We start from the raw sequence: 27,203 nt of genomic DNA on the forward strand, positions 1-27,203 counted from the left end.
GGTGCTTTGATGTGACATATGTCGGCTATATCACGGTTCTGATCTTCCACCCCGAGTAGTCCGTCGCCCCGTCGGCTTCATGTCCTTGAATTTTGATCCGCAGGAAGCACCGGTGAGCCGGTCGAGGAGAACAGTTGATGAGACGAAGACTAGCTGCCTGCTTCACCTCCATGCCGACCACTTCTACTACAAGAAGTATAAGTCTGTTCAAGCTGTTTTGGCTCAGGTGATTAAAACTTTGCGGGATATTTTATATGTGATGTATAACTGTTGTAATCATATCATTTTTTTAGATATTAAGTAATGATTCTACATCAGAAAGGTTACACATAAACCCAAGAGTGAAATACTTCTCAGAGAACACGCTGTTCACCAGAGCATTTATCATCTTATGGAAGATCCAACGGGAACATTTAATCACAACCGGATTTTCTCACCTGTTGGCTGATCTCTGCTTTGTTTACTAAGCTGAATTCTGTGTCCTGGATTTTGAGTACACAGTGCAATCAAAAATCAAAGTTCATTTCTAGATACCAAAATCTAATCTTGATAAACAAGTGAATATGTTTGCCATTGAGGCTAAATTATTTAATTTGGCTGCACAAAATAGAACAGAAAACAGCTTTTGGCAGTAGGCACAGTATTTTATTTTCTTTCGCCCAAAAGGGAATTTGGAATTTAATACAGATTATTCCTTTATTTAACTGATCTGCTAGCAGAGTTCAGTTTGTGATCTCAGTTTCTGTCAGTCACACAAACCTGTTACCCATTTTAAATAAATCTCACAGTTAAAAAGGCACTTTGCTGGTTGACACTGTCTCTGGTTTTCCTGTAGTGACAAATGCCTGATAAATGAGAGGAAATCTATTTGTTTATCATTGAGATATTCAACAATGCTAATAAAAGACCAATGTGTTGCTGTTATGGGCCTGAATAAAAGGCCAAATGCCAGACCCTGTATAGACTCAAACAGTTGTCACAGCACTGCACGCAGCGGGAGGAGGAACCTTCTGGGTCCCCGAGAACACGGTGTCACATTGACGGATGACATCTAGCCACATAAGGCTCTGTGCCTGCCCGGTGTCGAGTCCGGGCACAGAGCTGCACGGCCACATGGCAGAACAAGAAGGACCAGTGCTTGTTCTTCCCCTCGAAAGCATCCGGCAGCTTTGCTCTGTATCTTCAGCATGAAGCAACAACCACGCCATGCCAATTACAAGCCGGAGCTTAGATGTTAAATGAATCCTTAGAATTACGTATAAAACCACACGAACGCAACCTGTTTGAGAGATTTAGTGGAATCTTTCTAACATTTACTGAACTCTGAGGGGCTTTCAACATGTCATACTTTTTTAACCCTGTGCTCTCGATACAAAATGACTCACCGAGGAGGCCGGAGGGTAGAAAATCAGCTAATTGTAGTTAATTTTCAAAAGAATGTTCCTTTAAAGTTCAAGTGTAAACCAACTTTAAACTTTCAACGTGAACAAAATATTAATTTTTGAAGAGTTTCTTGTTGGAACTTATCTTGGCTTTAGTGAAGGCTGACCGGCGGCAGTGAAATTTAGATTGACATCCCATGTCAAAAGCTGTCTGTCTGCTAGTGTGCCTGTGTTGCCTCAAAGCAGTAAGTGACATGACTGAACAAAGATTTTGTCATTGGGGCCAGAGGTCACACGAGACGACCTGCAAGCAGAGACCTCAACATAATTACTGCTCTGATTCTTCTAAATTAAAACTAATATGCAACGTTTTCTTTTGCGTTCCACGTTTAATAGGAAAATGATAAGAGCACAGATGTTTTATCAAACCGAATTACTTTCAGGACATGTTCTCAGCACAGTTTCCCCATTTGTGTGTTTCTTTTGGTGAAATACGAGTTACAATTTTAACTCCCAGTGTTTAATACAAGGTCAGTTAATAAGTAGTTCTGTTTTTCGTGGCCGCGCTGTTGTACTCTCTGACCTTCTTTCTGCCGTTCCTCCTCCTCGGATTCTTTCCACCTCAAACACGCACACTTGTTGTTGTGCCTGGTTCAATGCCAGACCTTTGTCGTACACTGTAGGTATGAACTTGGAGTGTAAATAAATAGACAAAATGGTGTTGTCAGTCACCGCTGACCTGGTTTTCAGGGTCCTCTGTGTCCAAGGTGTCAACATTTACATTCATGGACATTTTCCAATACACTACTGCACCGCGTTATACCTCCACACGTGACTGGTTTGCACATGGCTCTCTTACAGCGTGAGGAGCTCGCCACCCACACTGAAAATATGTCGCAGCTAACGTCACTTTACAGATGACTAGACATGCTCCTTTTCACGGCCACCGTTTGCTTTTAAGTATATAGTCAAGTAAAAAAAAAAAAGGAGATAAATCAGTTGTGAAATTTTGTCTTGTAATCGTCAAGAGTCGTTTGGAAGATGTTGCTGCGGGCACGTCGACTGTTTTCTCATACAAAACTGTCTCTTTCACAGGTTGCCGCCTACATTACAGCTGCGAATGACATCTATGACAAGGTGGACTTTGATGGACTCAAGTTGATCAACTTCAAAGTCAAATCCCTAAGGGTAAGATCCCTCTGCGCTCAAACAGCAACACAGTGGGCCCAGATGTTTGAGTGACGCAGATCACGGTTACCTGCATTTACTCATCGGTGATCTAAGTTATGTACAGTAGTTCACTTTAGTAGTTCATTTTAATTCAGAAAACATGAACTCCTTGTTATACTGAATGAACTTAGACAACAAGGTTAAATCTTCCACCCATGAAACCCAACAATTGACCCAACAATTGTTCAAATAAGTGAAAACCGGTGCTTTTGAAAACTTTGTCAGCTCTGTGGAGGCTGAGCTCGGTGTGTTTGCCTCTCTCTCTCGCTCAAGGTGATGACAGAGGAGGATAAAAATGACCCTTTGCATCATCTGTACATCGGCCCCGAGAAGCTGCTGAGTCTGTATTCCGAGAACAACTGGGGCAACTTCTGCCTGTCCTACCTGCTCACCAACCGAGACTACAGCGGAGTGCTGGGACTCGCCTGGGAAGGAAAGGCCGGTGAGTCAGAAGGAGTCACATGCAACCGATATGCAGCACAGCGGTAGCAGAGTGGCTTGCACAGTGGCCTTTCAGAACATAAGCCCCTAGACTAAACACATGAGGAATTAGGAGTATTGCCCTTTTATTGTTGTATGTGTGGCACTGTGCAGATTTAAAAAGGAATTAGAGAAATACTCATACGCCTGCTTCCTTGTTGTTTAATTACTTAGTATGAATGCCCTCTGACTGTGATCTGAATTCTAGGCTCTTTAACTTCAAACATAATATGTATTCAACTCACTGTCATATCTTTCTGTTACTATTCTTACCTACAAGACCTCCTGGCATCTCTTACCCTCTCACATTGGACATAAACTTACTGAGCCGCTCTCCTCTCCTTCCCTGTTTATGGTTATTCTAACAACCACCAGAACAAACCAGAGCAGGGTTAGTAGTTCTCCCGTTTACTAGTCTTTATGCTATGCAAAGACAATTGCACGCTGAGACCAAAATCCTAACCATAACTGTAGCTTAATTTAACTTCAACAAACTTCTACCAATGTTTTATTAATCATCTTTTTACAGGTTATTGAATATTTGTAATATGTGTGCCTGATGAATGGTACAGTAGTGTTTCAAGCCTGAAGCGTTATGAATTCAAAATGTTTTGACAGAAGAGACAAATTAAAAGATTGTGTTGTGATATTCCAGTCGAAACAGAAACATGACATGGATATGTGTTAGTCCATGTCGAAAGGTACGATAGTTGGAAAGTGAACTGTTTTCCTACTCTGTGGGAATCTCTGCGTGTACTTCTGTTGATCTGTCGAAGCGCAGCCCCTGACTCTGACTCCCACGACTCCCTGGGCTTGACCTGACACAAAACTCGCCAGAGGCTGCACTCAGCACTCCTACACATAGATCAGCGTGAATTATTTGACCGCCGTCTAGGTTGAGATAGAAGTCAAGGCTTGAGTAAAAGTTGACAATAAAAAAAAAGAGTGCTTTTGAGGAAAAGTCATGCATTAAAAATGAACTAAGTGAAATAAAATCATTTCAAAGTTCACTAGAGGTATTTGTCAAGGAGATGCAGCAATGTCTGCAAACTGCAGTTTCCTGGATCAAACCATGTTGTGGCAGACAGACCTGCAGGAATTATACGCCTCCCGTTTAAAGGCAGCGTTTTCATTTGAGAGAGCGAAAACAAAACGTGAGTGGACCCCTCAATTAACAATCCTCAGTGATTTGCATATAAATCTACTCTAGCAGCACTAGAGCTGGCGTCATATTCTATTAACATAGCTGGATTGGTACACGCTATCCAATGACCTTAACTCACAAACTGACCAGAATAACTACACGAGAAACTAATATGAAACAATGTGGATTTCCCCAACATCTGCTAGCTCTCATGACAAACTCTGTGTGTAGTACTATTGTTCTGCTGGAGGAAGCCGGGCGCTGGAATACGGGAATTGTTGTGGTAGGAGGTCCTTCCTGCTTGTTTCTCTGTCATTGTCTCACACAGGGCTTTCGATTGGCTAAACTGAGGGGTGTGAGAGCAGACCACCACAATGACATGTGATTATAGTGCAACAAACCTTTCACACACACACATACACACACATATGTACACACACCGCTCCCAGACGTCTTAGGGAGGTTTGGTGGCTGCATTCCACAGCATGATCACCATGGTGACACCTCACATGAGAAATGCTCACACACACATTGTTATGACTTTTCAGTGTCATGTGACCACCCCATAGAGAGATTAGAGTGGATAATCTGACCTCCACAAACAGATACACTCCACCTTTGTATCTCCATAACCCACTGACTCCAGTTTATTGGTGCTCTTGGGTTAACAGAAGGTCTTCAGCCACTGCACCATAAACTCAAAGACCCCTGATTCCTCCTGCAGCTACTGCAGACTGCACCATGCGCACACATGCATGCACACTCATCCCCCATCCGCCACGGCAAACTCCACCTCTAACCCCTCCAAGTTGTGTTGCTCATACGTCAGTTGAGGATGGGGGGTTGGGGCCTGAACGTCTCTCTCTCTCTCTCTCTCTCTCTCCACTGAGGCGTTCGAACCAGTGAAATTCCTCTTTCTTCTGAGACTAATTGAGGAACAGACAGTAATTTTCCACAGAATAAGTTTGGCGCTGGGGAAAATGTTACGGTTACCCTCAGCGCCACACAGCAATTAGAAGAAAACAGAGATTTTTATTAAAAAGAAAACACAAAAAAATGCAGAAACACTGCAGTGATTACAGCACATATCTGCAAATCTATATGAATGTATATGAATCAAGTACTAATACAAACAAGCGAGCAAAAAAACACATTTTAGCTCAGTTTTCAACACTTTAGAAACTTTGTGAATCACAAACCATGCAAACAACAAGTGTGTCCCAGTCATACAGGGGCGTGTTCATCACTTTTTAACCTGGGAACAGTTGCTTTGAAACAAATGTCCACTGAACCCTGAGCATTCGTGTATCAGCTGTGTTTTCCCACTTTGCAGTGTTTTTCGTAAAATCTGATGAAGAAGTTTTCTTTATTTGCCTGTGTTTTGTCTCTTGGACAACTTTAAAAGGTGATTTGCATTTTAAAAAGTAGCATTAATGTAATTGCACGATACATGCATCTTATTGAATATATGAAGAGCAACATGGCAGCCTGTTTCCTTGTGTTAGCAAAATAGTTAAGGGGCTTGCAGTGGTCGGTTTTCAAACCATTAAACACCACTTTCTCTTTCCCTTTATTTCCTATTAGCTTCTCTTCAATCAGTTTTTACATGAAGGCAAGATGCCAAAACATAATTTAGAAAAACATTATAGATACAGTGCAAACAATAGCCAATAAGGCCTGTATGTATTTATTGTGATTGTAAGATGAGCCTGGATCCATCTGTGCACACGTTCATTTGCAGTGAGTTTGTATGTAGATCTGACTGTAATGTGGCTACCCTCTAATATATAATTGTCCTGCAAAATATCAAGGACACAGCTTAACGGCAGAAAAAAATAAATAAATGTAATTTTTCCCCTTTTTCTTAATAATATTAGCCACATCAGTTCAACATTTCTCATCATAAATGACAGGATAAGCACTCAACTGATACCTTTGTTTGGCTATGAGCTACAAGTTGCAGCTGAATAAACGAATAAACTGTTAAATACAGTTTTGAGTAATGAGTGTTCTGGGTCAGTGTACCACGTGGGCCAAAAAACATTTAATATCTGAGTCCTGGTTCAGTTGTCAGTTGTTTCCTGTCTGTCTCTATCACATCTATCCAGTGAAGTTAATAAATACCAAAAATTAAATTACATTTATCTTTAAAGTATTTATATTATGTTATTATTATTATTATTATATGAGAACTGAGTTAGTTTTAATATTTTATCACACTGACATTACTGACAAAGAAGGGTGAATTCAGATAAAATTGATGATTAAAGTAAATAAATCCCATTCATATTTGCGCAGCGAGGGTCACTGAACCCTGGAGGCAAAGGCAGCGTGATGGAAAGCTGCCGGATGCCGTTACATTATGTACAGTACTGCTGGTTGACTTCCAGTGGCTCTGCTGTCGTTTTCTGAGAACTCCATCTGTTATTAGCGGTCAAAGACCTCGCCGTGTCTGTTTTTGTTTTTAAAGGTGTTATTTGTCACCGCAACTCCCCCCACATGTGTCCGAGAGAAGACTGCCCCTTTACTATTGTTTGCTCATGATGTGAATGTGAGTGTTTGTCTGTGATGTTAACTGATGCTGCGCAGCCAAGTCAGTATATAGTATACGCAGGCGGATTTCCTCCCGATGGTCAGTGTGTGTGCATTAGGTGCAAGTGATCCAGAGGATTGTTTGTTCCTCCGGACTGTGTTTACGCTGCAAGCTAATAATAGGAGTCTTTCATTACCGCTCCTTTCAGCGGGGAAGACGAGAAGGAGGAGGGGACAAAATTGCAGCCCCTCTCTGCTCGCGCTGCCAAAAACCACAGTGCAGGCCCCCAAAGGAACACTCTTTCTAGGAAATCCAGCTCCTTGAACAGCCCGTCAGGGGGGCCATTTTAGGTCAAAAGCGGGGAGAGCTGCATCCAGAATCAATTTGGCCACGAGCCTGACAGTTTTTTGGTAGTGAGGAGGACAGTTTAATCGTAGTTCCTACTGCGCTTTCCAACTGTCTGCATACTTTCTCATTTAATTGCTTTCTCACATACAGAGAGATAAAATAACCTCAGGTTACTTCTTTGTCTTTTCTGACCTCCTTCACGTGACATAAGACGGCAGGGTGGTCTTCCCGCCCCTGCTTGAAACCCTTGCAGTGCTCTCCTTTTTTTCCACAACAGCACCAAAGATAGGGAGTGTTTTTCAACCTCTAACTGTCCCCTGACTGTTCCTGGACGTCACGCTTACGCCCACCGTGCTACGAAAACATGCTGGTGGGAGATCCAGATGCCCACAACTGGTTCCCACAGTCCTCTGTGACACCTGCTGAACTCAGTTTCTCTGAAATTGGAGCTGAATATCTGTAACGGACATGCGCCTCACAGGTTTTAACCCCCCAAAATGGTGCAACTGACCGCATTGTGTAAGAGGTGTTATATAATCCTCATGTGTAGGCCGACACAACCAACATGGTCTGTGTACCGGTACAAAACGTAAGGAACAAATCAAGAGATAGGATATAACTCATCAACTCACAGAACTGGTGGTTACAATCATTTAAAAAGAGCCATGAGAGATTATTATTTAGTGTTATTTGGAAACACATTTGCTGAGCTTAAAGATGAACTGACCCTCATTTCAATTTCACATATGGTTTTCGTTAAATTACTTGAAGACAAATGTAACTTTAATCCCTGAACAGCCCTGCTAACACATCACAGGTCACCAGGTGACCAACAGGACTCAAGGCTCATGTTCTCCTAAAAGAAGTCAAAGCCCAGCCATCCATCCATGAGAATGCGGCCAGCTGTTCTTAACTGTGGAAACGGCTTTGAGGAGCATTACGTCAACACAAAGACAAAGCAGACCGTGAGAAGCCAAGTGGCTCTGCAGACTTTGATGGGAAAGCTCAGCAGGTTTTCTGGTTGGTCTGTCCATACCTCCCAGATCTGGGGCCTCAGAGGTTGATAACACTTCAGTAGCAAAACACTGTTGGTTTAAGGTATTTCCAGTAACACAAGGTCACTTATGTAACTATACCACACTGCAGCGATGGTAGGTTAGGTCTGTAACTCTTTTCTGCTGGGCCCGTTGATTCTGCATTATCAGTGCAGGGATTGCAATAGAAGTTATGTGTCAACATGAGTCCTTGATGATGAGCTTCAGTGATTTTACTCGAAGCCTGCAACCTCCACGCTAATCTTCTAATTTCTGTATTTCAGGTAACTGGGGAGGAATATGTTCACAGCACTCCGTCGTCCGTAATGGCCAGAGCGCCTCCCTGAACACAGGTCTGGTCACAATTCAGAACTACGGACAGTTCCTGCCTTCTCGACATGTCCAGCTGACCCTGGCGCACGAGCTGGGCCACAGTCTGGGATCTCCGGTCAGTCGCCACCCTGAATGATCATCAACATCTGCCTATTACATGCAAATTCACAAATCTATCCCACGTTTTTACAGAGCGAGCACACAAGTATAAATGGCTCGTATCGACGTAGGTTACGTGCGTAGGTTACGCCGTCTAGTCCCGCAGAGGCATAAATCGCACTTAATTACTTACATTTACAAAGGCTATGTGGTCCAAGATATAATTCCAGGAGGCTGGTACTGACATGCTTGTTGGCTTACAGGCATTATGTGGAAAATTACTAGGAAAACTAACCCCCTGTAAATATTACTATTTGTTTTTACTAATCCCCCAACAGCCAAACAAACAAGTCACCTGATTTACTTTGCTTTTTGTTTCTCAGACCAGCTTACACAAAGCCTCCACACTCATATGCCACATCTTCTGTAATTTACTTGTGTAAAACCTGAAAATTAGACGTTGTGGTTTAACAAGCAGCCACTCAGGACTCGAAACACCTGAACAAAACCAGGTGATTCCTGACTGAAGGCTATAGTCACTAACAGTTTTACTTATATTAGTACCTGTACTGATGAACCGATTACTCACCTGGCTTTTCTCAATGCCAAGAGCGCAAACTTTGGACTGCGTACTTGGTCTTTCAGTCTCCCAGAGCCTGCACTTTGATTCTGAGGTGCAGACTCTGGAGGACGGAGGACACAGTGCGTTAATTCTGAAATTAGACCTGCAGCATACTTGATGATGCCCATCAAATATTTGGTCATCAAGTGATGGTGTTTCACAAAGTCCACAAGAACATAAGTGCAGGCAAGAACACACATTGAGAAATACCCCATGAGAAAAGCACTGACATGCACTCGTGCAGTCATGCACGGCTAATGTGCTACTGCTCAACATTGCTCACTCTGCAAACTCAGCGCAGCCGCTGTCGACCCCGGTGGTTTTCCTTCCGTCACATTAAAACGTACGCTGTGTAAAAGGTCTGATAAAATTAGTCGCCCTTTAGCACAAAGAGGCTCTTCTTCACATGCCCTGTACTTTTCCTAGGTTCATCGTAGTTTGGGTGTTTGTTAAACTTTCGCCCTGGACCCTCCTCCATGTTTACCCTGTGGGTTGTGTACTGAATGGTAATGCAGCATGATGAATCTCTGTGGTTCAAAATTTACTTACATCACATATTCTCACAAGACATACATGGCTGTTTGCCCTGCAGCGGAACAAACTGTGCATCAATGATTCACTTATGTGGGCTTTATAGACCTTGGCCGTTATTGGCAGGTTTGTTTAATAGGGACCCCCTGGCTCGGCCTCGCTGGATAATCTCAAACAAGGGAATAGGAGGAGCTCCGGTGTCACTCACTTTGTCTCCTACAGTTATTTTCATACCCTGACAACCCTCAGCTACCACAATACCGGCACACAGCACATGTATACACACAAATGCTTTGCACCTCTCACCATGTGTGGCGGCTGCTGACACCTTCAACCTTTCTCCCACTGCCCGAAGTGTCAGCCTGTGTCTCTTTTCACGCTGCTGGTATTCACACAGCCTCAGACCGAACAGTCTCCTGAGGCGTTCTTGAGCAGATTAGTTCTGCTATGTCAATCCGTGCATTTTTTTTTAATAAATTAAACTACCGTAATTCCGTCTGTGACAGGCATGTCTCATTGTTTCCAGGCTGGAAGAAGTCTGTACAGAGATCTGATTTCAGGCTTCACCTGAGATTTGATGCATTTGATGGGGGAAAGTGAGGGATGGGGCTGTGATGTAGCATGAATTACGCGTTAAGAGCAGCTTTGGCCTTTGGCCTACTTCGCTTCACACTCAACATCTGCGCGCTGACTTATAAAAATGAGAGCTACGAATCACTTGGCTGATCTGGTGAAAGTTAAACTGAAGTTAAAAGAGGACTTCGCTGATTTCAAACATGGGGTTAGCTGTATTATGTCTTCTTTATGAAGTTTGAAACAAGGCCAACACCGGATGGTTTGATACAGAGATCCATCTGAGAAGTAGTCTTCGGGAACTGTTGGGAATAGGGTAGGCAGTTTTATAAAAATACTTTAAGAGATGGCAAGCAGCCAGAGAAGCTAGGCATGTAGTTAGCATGTCAGTAGAATTTGCACATACAGCATGCAGGCCCTCATTGCAGTGACCATCATTCAACTTAAAACACAGACACAATTCAGATTTGGTTAGAGGGTCAACCCAGGACAACTTTATTGATTGATTTATAGACCCAGGGAGGACAGTTCATTTGCAGCATACACTGTTCACAGTCACACTGCACGAAGTGCACGTCAAGATCACAACAACACAGACAACTTACAGAGGTCGGTAAAGGACAGCGAGATAAAAACAGACAAGGTGAAAAGGTAATTTGTCCGCACCTGTGTGGATCAGCCACAAGGCTGTAACTTGAAGCCTGGAAAGATGGTTTGTTGCATGATGTTGTGCTGTCACGAATCTCACAAGAATCCAGCTGCCTTGCCAAGTTAATACATGACTGAAGACCACAAGAACAGCATTTTAATCACTGATGCATTACACGCTGTGGTCTGTAATCAGCACAGAGATTCAACAGGAAAGATCTGAGGAGGGCTTTCTCTTTCTTGTTTTGTTTCTCTCATTGTCAAATTGCTTCCCAAATAAGTCTAATGATGGACACATTTCCATCAGTCATATTAGAAAAAAGATTTTCTTGGCTTGCTCCTTTTTTAAAATATGCCATATTTCACACTGAGCAGGATCCAGGAAGGAAGGACCGGATGAGACAGGTCTGGACAGACAGGAGTGCGCTGCATTTAGTGTGCTTCTTCATTAACCCACAATCACCCCATGAAAAAAAGAAAACGTACTCCACAAGCATCCAAAAGTCAGGCGTCATTTAGTCTGTTATTTGGGAGACTCTGCTTCCCACTCTGCTCTTTTAGGTTTTTACTTCAGCTGTTCTGCTTCTCCTTATTTCCATTAAATTTAGTTTATGATGCATGGCATGGATAATCTTTCTTACACATGCAACACAACACAAAATATAGTGAGATTTGACACACCAAGTTTTCCCTGTGGGTGGAAACCCCTTTAAGTGTCAACATTTGTTTTAGTTTTATGTGTTGTTTATTGTGAAACTGCACCAAGGTTATGTCTGTGGTAACTGCATCTGTAAAACTTATACAGGTGCCCAACAAAACTAAACAGGAATTGTAGGAAATGTTAAGAATGCATTATTGAAAGTCACATACATTACCGGAGAACAGCTGTTTCAAAAGCAGCTTTGTTTCTTTTATTGCTTTTCATAACGTTGGCAGAATAAACATAGCTATTCCTGCTTTTAGTCTATTGTCCCCTTTGAGCTGAGGAGCCATAAAATAGCCTAGACAACAGGATATAGCAAAGGAAACGTAAAACAAGTTTTTCCGTGCGTAAGATGTTGCTTAAAACAAAAATTGGTGTGATACCAAAAGAGGACATGACACTGAGAATTACTATTTTAAAGAAAAACTTCCAACATCTGCTGTTTTATAGGGCCAAACCCAGAGCTGTAAATATTGACAGATTTAAATGAAGACTATAAAATTATCACTCATTATAGCCTTATCAAGACCAGATGCAGGGATACCCACATCAAGGCTTGTTCCCTCAGCATGTGTCTATGTTCACTTCAAGTCTTGGTCTCTTTACTCACCAAAAATTTCGACATCCTGAGGAAATGACTTCCAGAAATACATCAGGAGGAGCTCTCTGTGCGCGTCCTTGGGTTCTCACAACATTCCCATGATGTTTCAGGGGCATTAGATTCTGTGGAAATCCTTCGACTGCTTAGAGGATGTGTATTTTTATCCCAATATATAACAAAGATAACTAAAACACTTAATGAAATGAGGTCAGTAAATTAGGGTAGCTGAAAATATTTATACTGACTGGTGACTCCACTGAGCTCCGCAATTAAGGGATTTAATGCCCCCATCTGTGGTTAAAATGGAAGCAAATGGTTTCCCTCAGCTGGATCATGTGTCCCCCTCCTGCTGTTTCCGTCTGCGGTTCTAGTGATCACTCATATCTCGTCTGTGTTTCAGCACGATGAGGGCTCTAACTGCGGGAACCTCGGCTCTAGTGGCGGCAAAGGCAGGTACCTGATGTTCCCTCACGCCACAGATGAGGTCCGTGAAAACAACGACAAATTCTCGCCCTGCAGCGTCGCACACATCAGCAAGGTCCTGAAGCTGAAGAAAGACGACTGCTTCGTGGGTGAGGGATAAACATTCGTGTCCACCTACGCGTTGGCTGCAGCTTCTCGGCCAGAGTTTACACTCTGCATTGGTCACTATAAATAATGGTCATTTGCCATGACTTCCAGTATCTGTGTATATTTACAGGTGTGTTTTTATTTGCATGAGTGTTTTTTTTTCTTTTTCTTTTTTTGGTCAGTCAATGATCAGCCCATTTGTGGAAACCAGATTGTGGAGGAAGGTGAGGAGTGTGATGTCGGCCACAACGACACAGACCTCTGCTGCTACAGCGCTAAGGAGCCCGTAGGAGTCCAGTGTCGCCTCAAGCCTGGTAAAGTCTGCAGGTAAAGCACAAGTAAACAGAGACGCACCACCTCAGTGTGCATAAAGCTGCCTCTCACTTTCATCATTTCATCATTTTTAATTGAAGTGGTGCACCACAGTGTTATTAACCATCATCTAAACTATTTTGTATATATCTGTCTTCTAGATGCATTGTGTTGTTGATGTGTTACTTTTATGTTTATCTGTGTGTGTGTGATGTCTTTTCACTTGTCCATCCGTCAGTCCGAGTCAGGGCCTGTGTTGTGGTCAGGACTGTGAGTTTGAGCTGGCGGGCAGGACGTGCGACGAGGAGACAGACTGTCAGAAAGAGAGCGTGTGCTCGGGCCTCTCCCCGATCTGCCCCGAGCCGAATGCCAAGGAAAACCTCACCGTCTGCAGCCAGGGCACGCGTGTCTGCATGAACGGGGTGAGGCAGACAGCACCAGAGTGTGACTCAACAGGCTTCAGCTCCATTACCCAACAAGGCAAAGTTTGCAAGTGTGCAGCAATCTTGCAAAGCTGATCTTGAAAAAATACATTCTTGACCTCAAGGATAGCAGTTTGATCACATAATGAACAACTGACCCATCTGAGCTTTAGCGTTCATTCGGCGAAGCGGAGCAAAGAAAAACAGTGTCAAGTACATTTTCTAAATAAAAATTTAAACCTTTAATACCTGCACCTTCACACATTTGCACAGACATTACTACATTTTAAATCATGGCTAACTATTTTGCAAACTCTGTACTGTGTTTTATAAGTTGGAAAACAACATGAAAATGTTTGTTTTTCAGAGTTACATTATGATTGAGTGGCAACTCTTTCTGCAACTACCATGCGGTGATAATGTAGCAGTGCAGGTGCTGACGTGTTGCTGATTCAGAGGCTATGAGCAATTTATCAAGAATCTGCTCATAGAACGGAAACCAACATCCTCCGTAATGAGAGGGAAACGTAGATGAAACACTCAGAAAGCCTGTCATGTACACACGCTGCCTGTCTGCCTGTCACACAAGTAACAAACTCTGGGGCAGCAAAATCACCACACACACCACAATGGCCACCACTCCAAAAGTCAATCACCATAGACCTCAATATTAAAACGTCCAAATGTCCAATTTACACATTCAAAATTTGTATACAACCCATTTAAAGTTGAGAGTGAGGCCAGTGAGGCCGTCTGAGGTCAGTACGCGTCTGTCTAGGCTTCATCCGCCCACCTCGTCTCCACTCACGCTCCTCTACTTCTTTGCCCGTTTTTGAATTAGCCAAGAGTCAGGTGGAGTCAGGCACTGTCAAGACGGCAAAATATTATCTTATCCTTCTTTATATACAGTCAGTGGTCAGTGCGCAGTGTTAGTACAGTAGTACTGGTAGGCAACAGAGAACATGTCTAATCACTCTGATCTACACACATAAATGATGCAGAGGGAGGCATTTGAAACTATTTTTCTTCATTCCTGTGTTAATCTTCATGGAGCTGTAACCTGCAAGTAAACAGCGTCAAGTGCTTCATGTTGTTACAGCTAGCATGAACTAAAAAAACAAAAAAAGAAATCCCCTGGAATCAGATGATTCATTATCCCATAAAGCTGCTTTATTTATATACAAATGCATCATAACAACACAGCGTTACTGAGAAAAGGTCTGATTGAACCAACCTTACCAGAAGTTATCCCACAGTGTGGGATTCCATAAAGGTTTCATCTTGACCAAAATGCTCCACTGTCCTCCAAGCAGGAGAGGAGATGAATTCATTCCAGCTGTGAATCTTGCTTCATCATTGGTTCTGGATGTAGCACCCTCCAGAAGTGCTAATTGAGCCAACCTCTGATGACCTGATCCAAGATCCAAAGCCATTTAAAGGATTGTGAGAATGGTATATTCCAAGAAAAGGAAAAGAAAGAAAAGAACATTAATAAGTTCTGTTTGCTTCACTGAATCAAACGAACAGAGAACAGGAAAACGGACTCCTTTGTCCAAAAAAAAAAAAAGATCCGGTTCATCAAAACATGTCAAACTTTATTTACTTCAGCCTTTGATAAACATGAAAAACATGTGTGCAGCAGATTATTCTCATTATGACGTGAGCTGTAAACTCTCCAAATTCGGAAAAGTCGTAATAAATTATGAGAATATTTTTATTTATATATATATTTTACAATTACTGCAGCAGAGACTTCTTTTCTCCAAGTATCAAAACAAACAGGTATCATTTCAGGACAAATACTGTACACTGGAAACATTACTCACAAACACATCTTAATCTAGCTCATATTAACTATTTTGTATGTGATTAAATGGTTTTTAGCAGGTTTGTTGTTGACGTCTCACCTTCTCAGCCTTAACCCGGTGGTAATGAAACTGAAACAAACATTTTTTTGGTTCTGCAGATAAAGGAACACCAGCATACCAACGCAGCCAGTACTGAAGTTTAGACAAAGGGATGCTGTTTTGACCACATACATAATGTAGAAGATAAACCTAACCTCTTGCACTGTCAGCCTGTTGTTATAATGCCCCGCTCTTAATGCGAGTCTCTGCTTCCATGTGGTGCAGGTATGTGGTGAGTCTGTGTGTGTGAAGCACCGTCTGGAGCAGTGCGACTGTCCAGGATCCTCCAGGGAAGAGAAATGCCACTTGTGCTGCCAGCAGCCTGGTAACCACGCACCCATCTGTCCTCTACTACTAAGGAATGTGTTTACACTGTCCTAACAAACCCTAACCCTAATTTGTGCTAAAGTTACCCCTCTACATTACTGTTTTATTAGCCACCTCCAGTCCTTTGTTTTCACAAAACACGTTACAGTAACAGTGGCTTCAAACCACTCAGACTTTTTATATACTCTTATATATTATTAACTTTCTGTCAATGAGCATGACTATATACAGTATAAAGAAATATATAATTTCTTTGTGTGTATGTACTGCAGATAAGCCTGAGACGTGTGCCAGCACCACCTCGTCTGTACTGTCTCGTCACTTCCAGAGAAAAGCGTTGCCCCTAGTAGGGGGTGCTCCGTGCTCCGGGAATCGAGGATACTGCGATAAATTCCACGTGTGTCGCATCCTGGATGCAGACGGCCCCATCGCCAGACTGAAGAACTCGTTTTTGAATCTGGATGAGTTCGACGACCTGGCAGAGTGGATGAAGGTAGTTATGACTTGAGCATCTAAAATCATCAGGCCACGAACATGTTTAAAAGCTACCTTCAGTTTACTGATGTTTACCATGTTTGGGCCAAATGGATGGTTTACAGGTGAGAAGGCTTACTGGGAAATGATCTTTGCTGACCTGTGGAACCCATGCTGGTAGAGGGCCGTTGTGCATTTGGAGCTTGAGGAACATCTGTTTGCCGTATGAGGGCCAGATGTCAGGTTCAGATCTGATCTGAGCCAGTCCTTCTCTGCTATCAGGAAGTTTAAGGAGGCAGAACTACACACAGCACTGTGATATGCAAAAGCATGTCGATAGTGAGTGGTGCAGTTCAAAGGCTTTGTTATTCTGAAGGACTCCAGGCAACTCTAATGACCATGATTTGCGTGAAAACGACACACGTCCAACTCTTACTGAATATGAATTGAGTAATCACGGAGGCTAATGTTAGCTTACAGGATGTGATTGGTTAGCATCCTGTAAAGAAAAGGGTCGTACAGCCTGCAACCTTTTTATCTAAGCTGGCTGCCATAAAAACAGATTTTGCTTTCATCCATGTCTAGTTCTCACCATATGTGGCTGTTTTCCCCAAAACTATTTCACAACTTTGACTTCGAAGTAGCTCTGGGTGTAATGTTACATTTTGACCACTAGTGGCGCAGTAGAGCAACATCATCTCCTATTAAAATCTTGAACAAAACAGGGGAGAGAAAATAGCAAATTAGCAAATTAACAAAGCATAATAACTCTTACACGAAACCGTTACTCATCTGTGGTGCTGTACAGTCACATGTATCAGCTACAGATATTTTTTAGATCTTACTGGTTTTTCAGGGACGTAGTTCTGTGTTTTCAATTGTCTCTTGGACAGATATTAAACTGGAGTTTAATCTGCGAGGAAGGAGCAGAAAGCAGATGAGGCCCGAGGTCACATCCTCAGCTCAGCGTGTTTGTTTAACTTCCTGCCTCGATGTTCAGCTGTCTTCACTGTTTCAGTCGTAGCTGCCTTTGAAGGTTTAGTTTCTCATGACAGCATGGAGAATCGGGAATGCTCCTTTTGCCTTTAAGAGTGTCTCAGGAGCTTAGTCGTCCGTTTTGCTGAAGACAGAGGTGACCCCCCACTTTCATTATGTAATTATTAAATGTTGTGGATTTGACTGAGGATTAAATATCTTCACAGAAGCCCTGGGGGTGGAAATTATACTCCATATAATTGATAAATAAAGAAAGTGTGTTAATAATCCCTTCATTGGTTTATAAAGAATTCACAGTATGTTGCATTTACAGAGATCAGGAACAAAATAGCGCAAATGTTGACTCCAAATACATAACATGAATCTATTAATACTTCTCACAGGGTTTAAAACTGCACCTCTTGCCTACTTTTTGCTGGTCACAGACTGCAACACTTTCACTATGTGGGTGAATCATTAGTGGATCAACAGGAAGTACAATTACATTTATCATCGATTAACTCCTTCAAGCACAGCTGATCAAAGTTTTCTGTGACGATACACTTCTTGATGGCTATGGTGTCTAATTAGATCTAGTTTGTCTCATTTGTGTCGCGTTTCCTCTACAGTTTGTTTTCTAGATAGCATTTCTCTCTGAAAACTCATTTGAAACGAAGTGCGAAATGTCACTTGCTGCAGAACAGAAGAACAGATGGTTTTATTTTACTGGTGTTAAAGTGCAAGTTCAGTTAATAAAACGACATATACAGCATAATAATCACTTCAGGTCGTTACAACTCAATATATTTTTATGTATTCTCTGCAGGCTCACTGGTGGGCCATCCTGTTGGCCATCCTGACTCTGTCTGGAGTTATGGGCTGCACCGTCTGCCTCTGCAGCCGTACCCTGAACACCCGTGACTTGGAGTGACCTCAGATGTCAAGACATAGCGTACATTAATTTTATATAGTGTTATTGGAGATGTGTCAAGGTCGCCACATTGAGGAGATTCCTTTTGCCATCTTTGCTCCAAATTAAGAACAGTTCTGCAGGTGACCGATGAAAACACATGCTCACACTTGTTGTTGACTGATGTCCGTACGTCATCGTGCATCTGTCGTTACTCTTCATTACCCGAATCGTCAGACTACAATTTAAGAGTGGCGGCGAGAGTCTCCTGGCGAGGATGTGTTGTGGAAAATACTGCTGTTGCTGCCAACTGTGTACAGATCCCTTCTCAGAGGATCCACATACTCTTGCAGTACACCCACGGTTGTTCAAAGCCACTCTTACCCTTGTTGCGTCCTTGTTGTTGCTGTTTTTGAACTTGTGCGCTAATGTACTGAGCATGTTTGAGCTTGGGATGTTAATTTCTTCCTTTTTTGACCATCCCTCTTTCCATCACCGCAGTGAGACGTTATCACTGGAGGATAGACAACAACTGCAAATTGGAGATCACTTGGACATGACCTTTGGAGGGAATACTGTTGTTTATAATGAGAAAGGTTAACAAAGTGAGAGTAAACAAGTTCTGTAATTACCAGTAATTACAAGCACATGTGCTGTATGTACAGTAAATTTAATTATGAGGCATTTTCTTCAACTAGTTGAACTACTACTACTACTACTACTACTACTACTTGCAGTATCTGAGAATGTGAGTTACAAACAACTACAGATTACTATTAATAGAAATACATTATGTGCGTTTGTAGATCTTACAGTAGTGGTTTCCAACCTTTCCAACCCTTCGTACAATGTATGTCAACTCTACAGCTGTCTGTGTACACAGAGTGTCCTGATTCAGTCTATCTCTTGGGTCACCTTGACACAATCAGCCAAACACACTGGTGTCACAACTGCAAGGACATAAAGAAATACCACCACATATTTTGGATTATTTAACAATAACTTACACTTTTACATCAAAAACAGTTGTGTGGGAGTTTATATTGTTAAAACCCTTTGGCTCAAACATGCAGCTGATAATAAATGACAGCTGGAACAAACAGCTTTGGTATGATAAATTCATAGTCACAGTGGTGAATGTTTTCTGCAGTCACAGTCCTAAAACACATATCAAGATGACCTCTTACATAGCACGTTTGGTTTATTAAAGAATTTACACAGAGAAATATTTACAAGTATGTACAAAGGGTTACAGAAATGCACATCCAGAGAAACAAAATATTTAACAGATCTAACAGAGTTTCATACTACAAATGCTATATGTATTTACATGCATTTACTGTACAAGTAACTTTGTTGAGCAATCTCTACCTCTGTTCTCAGTGCAAATGTAAGCCATTTCTACTTTTTTTTTTTTTTTTTTTAAAAAGACGTAGAAATGAAGTCACAATGATTACAGTACCAATCGCAAAAGAGCTGACGTTAAGATATTGCCCAGAGAACTGGAATTGTACCCATGAATAGATGTGCATTAATTAAAAACATCTATATTACGCACACAAGAAATTGCTTTTACATACATGACAAATATGTGAAAACACTGATATTAGCCTTCTACTTCACAATGAGCGTCAAATACTCACAACACAATAGCCACATTAGCAGAAGAATGTCTGGCACTTCTTCGAGGTGACAGCTTCAGAGTAACACATCACCTCGCAGAGGTACAGCAGTTAATGTTGTGCATTCAAAACAATAGCTTTTGCAGTTTCAAGTGCTTCAGTAAAAGCTCACAGAATAATAATAACAATGCATACTGAGTAGGAAAAAAAAAGGTCAGTCTGCAACAGCTTACTTTACAGTAAGGCACACTGATGCAAATCCCTCAGCCACGTACAATGCTGAGAGTCACAGTGGTGAATGCTCAGTTAGGTGGTGCTTTATTAAGATAATACATAAAGGTAAATAAATGACACCATATTGCCTAAGACACCTACAGATATTCATCTTTAACATTATCTTCCCCTCGTTTTCCCCTCGAGGCAGCAGTCTGCAGAACATTATCTTTTTACAGTGGTTCCTTTAAATTTAACTCAAGGTATTCCACACAATAGGACATCGGTACCTCCAGAACCAAACACGGTCAAGTGTGTCAGAGTCCTTGCTGACTTTGAGTATAACCATGAATTTGGCCAAATTTGGACACCAAAGGCAATGGCATCAAAGTACAACAATGAAGTTACAGTTGCGTGTCATAAAAACATCTTTTTACAAAATATTACACAGTATTGACATATATATCGCCTTAAATAACATACATAGGTCTGTGGATATATACAAGCTTTTAAGTGTTTTGAATATTAGACAAATAGATAAAATTTACAGATGTATAAATTATCTACTAAGTACTGAAATGGACAAAATGGGTGCATTCTTTTCGAGGTCAGTGGTTCTTCAGAGTTAATCTAGAAACAAAGCAAAGTTCGTAGTTATTTTATCGTCTTTAACAGTGATGTAAAACTAGTAATGTGGAGTAAACACAGGGTAACACACCTTTTCGACGCTCGCCGTTTCGGGTTTGTCCTCCACGCGTCCTTGCATCGTACAAATGTGACCTCCTGTGTTAAATCCTTGGTATCCGGGTCTTTTACACAGAACACCATCCTGTAGGAGAAAAACATTAAATTCAACTTATTTGTATGAGCTTGTTGTTTGAGATTGTGGTTACAGCGTGGAAACACAAAATGCTTGGCATTTAAACAATAACATTGGCTGTAGGTTGTGAAAACACTGCTGCTAGGCAACGGTTGCCGTCTAGCAGCCGCAGAGACTAGCAATTTAGCAAGCTAAACTGTTAGCCATCACAATTCATGAAGTCGGACTTGAACGCTAATTTTCAATTAAGAGGTCATCAATACCACAAGAGGGCGCCGTTCAAATGGACATTTCTCGTGGACATGGAAAACACAATCCCATTTAAAGCCAGCATTAGAAAGTAGTTTAAGCTAAATGCTAACGTCAGTATACCAATGTTCACCTTCATGTTAGTATGCTAACGTATCCTAGCCAGAACAAAATAAGTAAAATTCTAACTGATGGGCATGTGTTTTGTCCAATTTTTGATTGTTGGACACATTATGGACAAACCAGGTAAATTCTGACTGCAATTCATTTTCATTTCTACTATCACAAATAAAATAAACACATTTTGATTTCTCCCGTATATCATTTTCAGAGTTTTTATCATTCGTTCAACTTACTTTTGTTGAGTCTCGCCAGCTCTGATGCGGATTTTGTGAACCTCCATGTTGGCGCTGTCTGAGCCCGACCACCAAGAGGAAACCATCTTCAACATGCTAGAGGCAGACCACCCGTTGGCCTCCTCCCACTTAAACTTCAACATCATTAGGTCACCGATGTCTTTTTCTGTCACCAGCAGGAATGAGTGCGTCTTATTTGTCACAAGTTTCTCCTTTCTGCAGGACACACAAACATGGAGAAATGTTAGCGCTCCACTAATAGAGTGTTTTATTTAGCTGTAAAGCTCATAAAGCGTACACCATAAAAAAAAACATAATATAACCACACATCATAATGAGCCAACTTTGCTGTGTGTTTGTCGTTATATGACTGTTTATCACTTTTTTGACTTCTACAAAACAGCTCATAAAACTTGCAAGATGCAAGTCACGGCGCTGTAATTTTCTTTTATACGTTTATTTCGATATGCTCACTCACAGCTTTAGCTGCAGGTTTTCAGCCTCTCCTGTTGTTCCATACAGGGAGACAGTAAGCGAAGGCTCCATCTCTGAGTTGTTCACTTTACTGGAGAAGTGGATCTTCAGCTGATAGTGGTAAACTGAAACAGGGAGTAACAGTATGCAACATTATTTAGTTTGCATGTGGGTCATAAAACATTTACTGTTCAGATTTAGTGGGTTAAGCAAAATTAAGAAGCTGCATGTGGTCTGACTTTTGCATCGGCCAGAATCAGAAACATTTTAATCACATATTTCATCTGAGATGCTTTTGGGGATTAGGCTCTGGGCCTTGTTTTCGTAATATTATTTGCTCTGGTTAAGTAAGAAAAAGAAAAATGGGGCAACGCTTTTCACGTGACAGCAGAGATGAGTTTAAACGCTGACCTCTGTAAGGCATGGAGGCTCGTGTCTTGGTGTACATCTGAGCGTTGCGCGGCCTGCGGACCTTGCTGATGTCGTAGCCCACTGTGTTGCAGCGGCTTTTGCGGCAGTTCAGACACATGCCGCGGTCGAACATGTCGTTGCTGCCACAACTGTAGGCTTTGGCCGCTTCCTGCTCGTTCAGAAGAGAGTCAATGAACAGGTGGATGGAGCGCTCATGTTCGCACTTCACCGCATCAGTGATGGCTGGCGAAGAAAGAGGAGAGGATGATTAAACTCACGCAGCGTGAAAAGGGGGATGAAATGCAAACGTCTCGGTTTGTTTACAGTTTTTGCCTGATCACAGTTGGACATATTAAATAAATGTAAGAAACACATTGTGTTGTTTAATGATCTGATATACAAGAGGCTTTCGGCTGTCCTGTTTATGAATGCGGCACATTCAGTGATTCATAGAAGTATGATTCTTGACATACAAATACAGTAGAAGTGATTTTTACCAAATATCCCAAAGTTAGCGATCTTTTCCAGCGCCCCTCTGAGGTTGCAGCCTGGCTGGAAGCTGCCCCCGTTGGGGTAAATATCCACATGGCCCACAGGTTGCTGGATCCCGATGCTGAGACCCAGGGAGCCGCGAGTGAAGGTGTGGAGGACGTCCACAAAGTGAGCATCATCTGGAGAAAGGCGTCTGTGGGCGTGCTCACCTTCAAAATCAGGGCCAGCTGGATCCAAACCTTCAGACGGAGAGGAGCGTACCAATGAGTTGACCAGTATTTGCAAGAATCTTTAAGATGTAGTAAAAAATGTTATGTTCGGTCTTGTTTACCCGTTATTCTTCCGACTTTATTAGTTGCATGGCTGCCAGCAAACCCTGCCACGTGTGCCCCAAGGCTGTAGCCAATCAGGTGCATGTTCTCAAGGGGCATGTTGGTGGTTTCCTTTCAAGTACAAGTTAAAAATAGCAAGATGTGATAGAATTTTGACAGATAAATAAAATATGCCATTAGGGTTCCCACTATAGAATTTACTGAAATATTCTTTTTATTACTTTAAAAACAGTTTATTCCCTGCACTAAAAGGGACATTTTGGACTGAAACCTTTAAAACTTTGGGCCCACTGACCTCTATCCAGTCGATGAAGCGAGCGATCTCCTGTCCCACTGCTTTGGTGTTCTGAGCCGCGACCACATAGTGATTCTGAGCTGAGTTGAGCCAGTCCACCACGATAACGTTGGCCGTCTGCTCTCTCTCGTACAGCGCTGATACTAGCTTAGGCACCCAGCTCTCAAACATACCACTCAGCTGTTGAAAGGACAGTCAGACGACTCAACTTAGACTCTGACACAAGTCATACACAAGAAACTAATGACCGAACTCTGGAATGTATCACACCCGCAAATTAATTTTACAGCAGTTTTTTTAGGAATAACTTCACCATGACGCTGTTTGTCAGTAAAGTTACGTGAGTTTGGCGAGACATGGTCGCACCAGAACAAACAAAACACTTCCAGTCACAGGTGTTCTTTTTCTAAGTCACACTGAACAAAACTCTAGGGGCTTGAAAAGCAGAGGCAGGTCACAACAGGCTCACCGTCCATCCGTGGATTACTAGGAAGGTTTTGGAGGTACTGTTGAAGGTGCAGGCTGCCAGGGAGTCTGGTTTGCCAGGAATGACATAGCACAGGTCATCATCGGGATGGGATGGTTTGCGGAGGGAGAATCTGGCAAAGGTTTTGTTACCGTCATCCTTGTGATCAAACAAGTCTTTCAGGGGGTCGAGGAAGTTACCTGACGGAGAAGGAGGTAAACATGTCAGCCGCATGATTTATGAGGACATTTTTCTCTTGAACAAATAATTAAGAAGAGCACAAGACCCTCCTCTGTAAGGCAGTTGTTTTTGGTGCATGTATAAATCTTATCTAATGCTCTGGCTGGGAAGTCGAGACGCTTGACTAGCTAACTGACAGACTGGATGCAATAAGCCCTGGCCCCTCGGGGGCCCCTCAATACATGCGGCTCTACCTTGAACAAGATCAGTGCACAGGGGTTACTGGGGTTCACTTGGTCAGAACTGAGCTCCATAGAAACCCAGGAGGGTTATTTTTTTTTTTTTTCCTCCAGCTTTGTTCATTCCACCTCACTGGCTATAATCTACCCAAGTTTCAGTGGTCCTGACACAGTCAGCTGACTGAACTCACAGGGCTGGTTTCAGAGAGGGGGTTGGGTGGTGGAGGTAAGAACATTTACATAGTGAACGGTTTAAACAGTTCAGGATCCATATTGTAATAATTACATATGCACGTTATTAAACCTGGGGCAGATCAGCTCCTGTTGGCAACATTTAGTGACCTGGATGTTTCCACCACTTTGTTGCTCCACTGTCAACTGTTAGCTTTCTGGCAGGAAAAACAAACATGTCCATCCTGACTCTCACAGTGACTGATAGTAGTGAGAGTTGAGTACTCGCCAAAGCGCACAAAGACGAGTTTAGTCATAGACACGTGATCTATAGTATGTTATCAAGAGGATTCATTTTATAGCGCACAGACTACACACAAACACACACCCGGCTCAAGGCTATAGGCACATACATTTCAACACGCATTTCATTCACATGAGAAATCTCCCCGTGAATACCTGCAGACCGTTTCCCGCAGAGAAAATCTGCTGATCTGTGCGAGAGGCAAAATGTGGAGGAAGTTAAACTGGCAACTCACCAAAAATAGAATCGGAGAGCTCTTCTTCCAAGGACGTCACATACTGCACAGCTGCTTTCAACACCACGAAGTACAGAAACAGAACTTTCCACGATTTCATTTCTTTTACAGCTTATTCCTTTCAGAGAAAAATGGATTTAACGTTTGAGTGCAATCAATCACAGACAGCAGCCCCGGAGTGAATATGGTCCTTCTTAATCCAGCGTGTCCTGTTGCGCGCACTGCGCTGATATATCTGAAGCACATTGAACTGGCTGCGTCTTAAATAGCACTTGGGAACTTCTGACAAGCCATTGGCTGCTGACCCCCGGGCGGGGAATGGAAAAATATGTGTAAAGTAAATCATTACACATGCTTTATGAGGAGAGTTAACAACAGTGGTTGGCAGGATAGCCTCTTAATAAAAGCGTGCAGAATGCAGTACGTATGCTGCTTAAATGTCTTCAATGTATATTTCTGCCAGACAACAGGCCCAACACGAGGAATTCATTAGGAATGCATGCTAGGGTAGTTTAATTGTGTGCTTGTTTTCGTGACTGTTTGTTTGCTCTATAAAGCACTGCCTCAGAACTCATCATTGATTAATTCAGTTTAATCAAAAGTAATTTAATTGTTGTAAATTAGTGAAATTAGACTTAAAACGCATGTAAAACAAATCCATGATTTGGCCTTATGCTCAGATCTTTTAGGACTGAAAATAAAAGTAAAACTTGATTTCATACAAGATGATGCAAAATGCTTTGAGGTCAAAATATGCACAAGAGAAAAAGAAACACATACATTAATTATCTATGGGAGATTTTCTTAAGAGTAAATAAATAGCAGTTACAGGGGATGAGGTTTCTGGGTGCAAATAACTTTCTAAAAAATGAGTTTTCTGTAAAACGTTAATCTAATCTGAGACTGCTCCAGAGTCAAATCCAGAAACTTGAACTCAGTTTATATGCCTTTAGTGTGTCATTTTAACCTCTGTTTATTTAGACTGTAAACAGCGTAAGTATCTGGGACTTCTAGTCAATCTCTGGTCAGTATTTATGGTCCGTTGTATCTGTTGATTGCTGCAGGCAGGTCAAAAGCGTTTGTGCACAGTCCCAGATAGGATAATGTGCTGTTTGTCACCTGTCACCTACAAGGCTGACTCTCTGTGACTCAGGCAGCTTAGAGGACATAGGAACGGAGGCCCCTCTCAAGGACATTTTGGAGACCATTTTCACTGATCTTTGTCTTCAGAGAGTTAGACACAAACGTACACCTTGAAGTATTATTTAAAATATTTTTTTGGAAGCTTGCAAGAGTCAGGTATGATATTATTATTCCACATGTTCGTCTTACTTGTCAGAACCTGGGAGCTCACTTCCACTGCAATTTACCTGCCAACACTTCAGTCAATGAGTGTGTTGAGCAGTACTAGCTAACGTAGCCTGGAGCTGAACGCATCATCAGGGGTGAAGCGCAGGTAACAGAGGTCTGGTGATCTCACTTCTTTCTAATCGATCCCTCAGACTGTTTTTCAGACTTGTAGACCTCAGACACGATGGACTCGAGGGATATCTAAAGACGCAAAAGGTTTCTACACCTTTTTTTCTCAGATACTTTGCTGGTGCTGCATAAACGGTATAACTTAACCCATATTAGTCTTATTTAAGTAAAACATACCTGTCTGGAAGTCTTTGTGATCAGGAATCAGGAGTCTGTTCTTTCACACATTTCTTAAACTGTGCCACTTTTACATCGGCCCACTTATTAACTCACACATTACAAAATCCCAGTCACAACACTCCTGTCACAATCAAACTGAATAAGCTTTAATTTTGGCTAATGTAATTTATCTTTTTAAGAGGAAAACACGACTACCTTGAGATAAATTGTGTTTGAAAGCTGTTATGTATGTTTTGGGACAATGAGTTCACTGGTTCAATGCCCTCTATCTCTAGGTGTGTACAAACTCCCCTGACAGCTCCCTGGCTGCCCACTGCTCCAAGTGTGCTCTCTTGGTCGGGTTAAAGGAAGAGAACAGATTCCTTCTATGTGTGTACATATACAATATAGATCAAATAAAGCTGATTTGATTTTAAGCTTTTTTTAAATGTTCTTCTACATTGGCATGTGGAGAGGTCTGCCAACCCTGCAATAAGTGATGTTACGACCCGGCCCAAGGGCTGCAACATAAAGTGGAGATACAGGAC

At 42.0% G+C, this 27,203-nt stretch overlaps 2 protein-coding genes across 4 annotated transcripts in view; one reads left to right on the forward strand and one right to left on the reverse strand.

The window, feature by feature from the left end:
- LOC311490726 (disintegrin and metalloproteinase domain-containing protein 10) overlaps positions 1-19,190 on the forward strand; it is a 29,633-nt gene extending 10,443 nt beyond the window's left edge. Inside the window, exons 6-15 of one of the 2 annotated variants that reach the window (XM_084548375.1) lie at positions 104-226; positions 2,478-2,570; positions 2,886-3,054; positions 8,436-8,599; positions 12,662-12,833; positions 13,014-13,158; positions 13,382-13,565; positions 15,698-15,797; positions 16,072-16,292; positions 18,075-19,190. In XM_084548375.1, the coding sequence (XP_084404501.1) occupies positions 104-226; positions 2,478-2,570; positions 2,886-3,054; positions 8,436-8,599; positions 12,662-12,833; positions 13,014-13,158; positions 13,382-13,565; positions 15,698-15,797; positions 16,072-16,292; positions 18,075-18,179 (1,476 nt within the window). In that variant the 3' untranslated portion in view covers positions 18,180-19,190. Of the gene's footprint in view, positions 1-103; positions 227-2,477; positions 2,571-2,885; positions 3,055-8,435; positions 8,600-12,661; positions 12,834-13,013; positions 13,159-13,381; positions 13,566-15,531; positions 15,798-16,071; positions 16,293-18,074 lie in introns of those variants that run through there. The other variant, XR_014699167.1, reaches the window with a different exon arrangement.
- A 151-nt stretch (positions 19,191-19,341) lies between these two features.
- lpl2a (lipoprotein lipase 2 a) lies at positions 19,342-25,489 on the reverse strand. 2 transcript variants are annotated; one of them, XM_084548377.1, is made up of 10 exons: positions 25,018-25,489; positions 23,892-24,088; positions 23,423-23,602; positions 23,127-23,238; positions 22,801-23,034; positions 22,304-22,546; positions 21,897-22,017; positions 21,419-21,634; positions 20,712-20,822; positions 19,342-20,623 (listed from the first exon to the last, which is right to left on the reverse strand). In XM_084548377.1, exons 1-10 carry the CDS (start codon positions 25,115-25,117, stop codon positions 20,602-20,604), a joined length of 1,536 nt encoding a protein of 511 aa, XP_084404503.1. In that variant the 5' UTR covers positions 25,118-25,489; the 3' UTR covers positions 19,342-20,601. The 2 variants fall into 2 exon arrangements, with proteins under 2 accessions (XP_084404503.1, XP_084404502.1); XM_084548376.1 differs by having other exon boundaries at positions 19,342-20,822.
- Between the last annotated feature and the right edge of the window lie 1,714 nt (positions 25,490-27,203).

This window comes from Chelon labrosus (genome assembly GCF_963514085.1).
Source record: "Chelon labrosus genome assembly, chromosome: 7".
NCBI classification, from domain to species: domain Eukaryota; kingdom Metazoa; phylum Chordata; class Actinopteri; order Mugiliformes; family Mugilidae; genus Chelon; species Chelon labrosus.

Bases quoted from the DNA above. Each gene is read 5' to 3' on its own strand.
- lpl2a (XM_084548376.1), bottom strand. From the start codon at position 25,117: ATGAAATCGTGGAAAGTTCTGTTTCTGTACTTCGTGGTGTTGAAAGCA. The intron at 22,018-22,303 runs GTCAGCGTTTAA...TCCCTGTTTCAG, and splicing joins AGCCTCCATGCCTTACAGAG to TTTACCACTATCAGCTGAAG. The intron at 21,635-21,896 runs GTGAGTGAGCAT...TGTGTCCTGCAG, and splicing joins GAAAACCTGCAGCTAAAGCT to AAAGGAGAAACTTGTGACAA.